At 55.2% G+C, this 1,793-nt stretch overlaps 1 protein-coding gene across 1 annotated transcript; it reads right to left on the bottom strand.

Annotated features, from left to right (window-relative positions):
* Positions 1–315: 315 nt before the first annotated feature.
* On the bottom strand, positions 316–537 carry LOC124652335. The gene has a single exon (XM_047191358.1). The coding sequence runs from the start codon at positions 514–516 to the stop codon at positions 316–318; it is 201 nt and encodes a 66-aa protein (XP_047047314.1). The 5' UTR covers positions 517–537.
* Between the last annotated feature and the right edge of the window lie 1,256 nt (positions 538–1,793).

The following is a 1,793-nucleotide window of genomic DNA, read 5'->3' as shown; positions in this document are numbered from 1 at the left end:
CTCGGACCATCCATGTGCCCATGATAACGCGCAAAACTGGTGAGCAGCAGTAATTAACAATCAGAAACGGAGGCCGCGCGGCACGCTAGTTATCAATCAATCAGAAAAGTTAATAATACTCTGGCAAAAATACTATCGGAGAGAGAAACAACAAAAGGAATACAACTGAAAAATTAATAAACGCGAACCGATCGGTCCACAAAATTAATTTACTCTTTCTTCTTCACATACGGCCAGCAATGCTGGCGCTCCAGCCCATCATCCGCACTGCGTGAGTGGCGGGATCCCCACGGCTCGCCGGATCTGGGAGGCGGGCTAGTACGGCGAGGGCGCGAGGTGGCCGCCGAAGGCGCGGAAGGATGAGGAGGATGGGTAGTCGTCGTGGAGGTGGATGCCGTTGGAGAGCTTGTGGAATCCGCGGGTGTAGACGCCGAAGCCGAAGACGATCCCGACGGCGATGAGCACGAGGACGACGAGCGTGCAGCAGCAGCACGCCTTGCTCGGGCAGCAGCACATCTCCGTCTCCGTCCGCCTCCCCTTCCTCTTCTGTCTCTTCTTCGCTCGCTGCCTCGCTCGTAGTACCAGGGGAAAAGTAACGGAAAAAAGGTGAGGAGCTTTTCGTGTGGGTGTGCTTTGGGGAGGCGTGCGGGCGTGCCCGGCGGCGCGCGCGGCTGGTTATATAGCGGCCGGGGAATCGGGTGCGGCGGTTCGGTGCGGAGCTGCGGTCCCGTGCCGAGCGTGGTTCGGCTGGTGGCCGTGGATTCGGTGCCACGACGCTAGCTTTTGTCAAGGGCGAGGTGGTAAAACCGTAAAAGTGGACACACTTGCGGTTTCGGAGATAGGACGATGGGATCCGGTTAGGACTTTTTTTTCTTCTTCTCGGTCTGTATTTTTCGGAATCTCACCGGCAACCGGTTTTACTGGTTACAGTCAAGAAAAAGTTTACCTAAAGGAACTCATTGGTGTTGGATTATTAGGCAATTTCCGTGTGAGTTTAATTACCGAAAGCAACATTACAGATGCACAAGCATATTTAACCACACACATTAAAGCACATGCATCAGATCTGAACATGGAACAAGTAGCAGTGCAAGGTAGGAGAGGAAAATCACGTACATCGCGACCGGGAAGGTCGCACCAGCAGCAGCACCACCACCACCATGGGAGTTGTTGATGTCGCCCATGGTGTAGTCGGATCTATCGATGAAGCAGCCGAACCGTCGATGAAGAAGACGTACAGCAGCGAGCAGTCGCGCCGAGACGCTCCCCAAAAACCTTATCGCCTGTCTCCCGGTGCAGGATCTCAACGGGCGGGGTTTCGGAGGCCTGCTCACCCGGACGGCTGTGCACGCAGTCGCCAGAATGGAAAAGATTATAGAGTAGCACAGCTTAACGAACTTCGCGAGAGAGATCTAAGAGCACTGTTCTCCAGATCTGATCGGTCTCCTTGTATAGCCTGGGAGGAGAGCCGCCCCGACGACACGCGTAGGAAGCCAGGGACACGCGGCGAGCATGCACATGCAGGTCGACACGTACCCAACTCAGTTGGGGCACCAAGCAAAAATTTAGGCTTTCTTGAGTGTGTCTCGAACTCGAACTTGAGTCACGAAACGCGACGTGCGTGCGCGACGAGGCGAGGCGGGGCGGGCGGAGGAGGAGGAGTGCGCGAGGGCTCTCTCTATTCTCACTCACTTGGAAGGAGTAGAACAGCAGCCCTTATATACCACTCCAACTCACTCCCAACTAGCAATGTGGGACTAAACTTTGTCCCCCAAGGCTGTCCCAAGCTGCCA

Source organism: Lolium rigidum, chromosome 5 (genome assembly GCF_022539505.1).
Source record: "Lolium rigidum isolate FL_2022 chromosome 5, APGP_CSIRO_Lrig_0.1, whole genome shotgun sequence".
Lineage (NCBI taxonomy): Eukaryota > Viridiplantae > Streptophyta > Magnoliopsida > Poales > Poaceae > Lolium > Lolium rigidum.
This window is presented reverse-complemented; position numbering and strand designations above follow the sequence as displayed.

Bases quoted from the DNA above. Each gene is read 5' to 3' on its own strand.
- LOC124652335 (XM_047191358.1), bottom strand. From the start codon at position 516: ATGTGCTGCTGCCCGAGCAAGGCGTGCTGCTGCTGCACGCTCGTCGTC.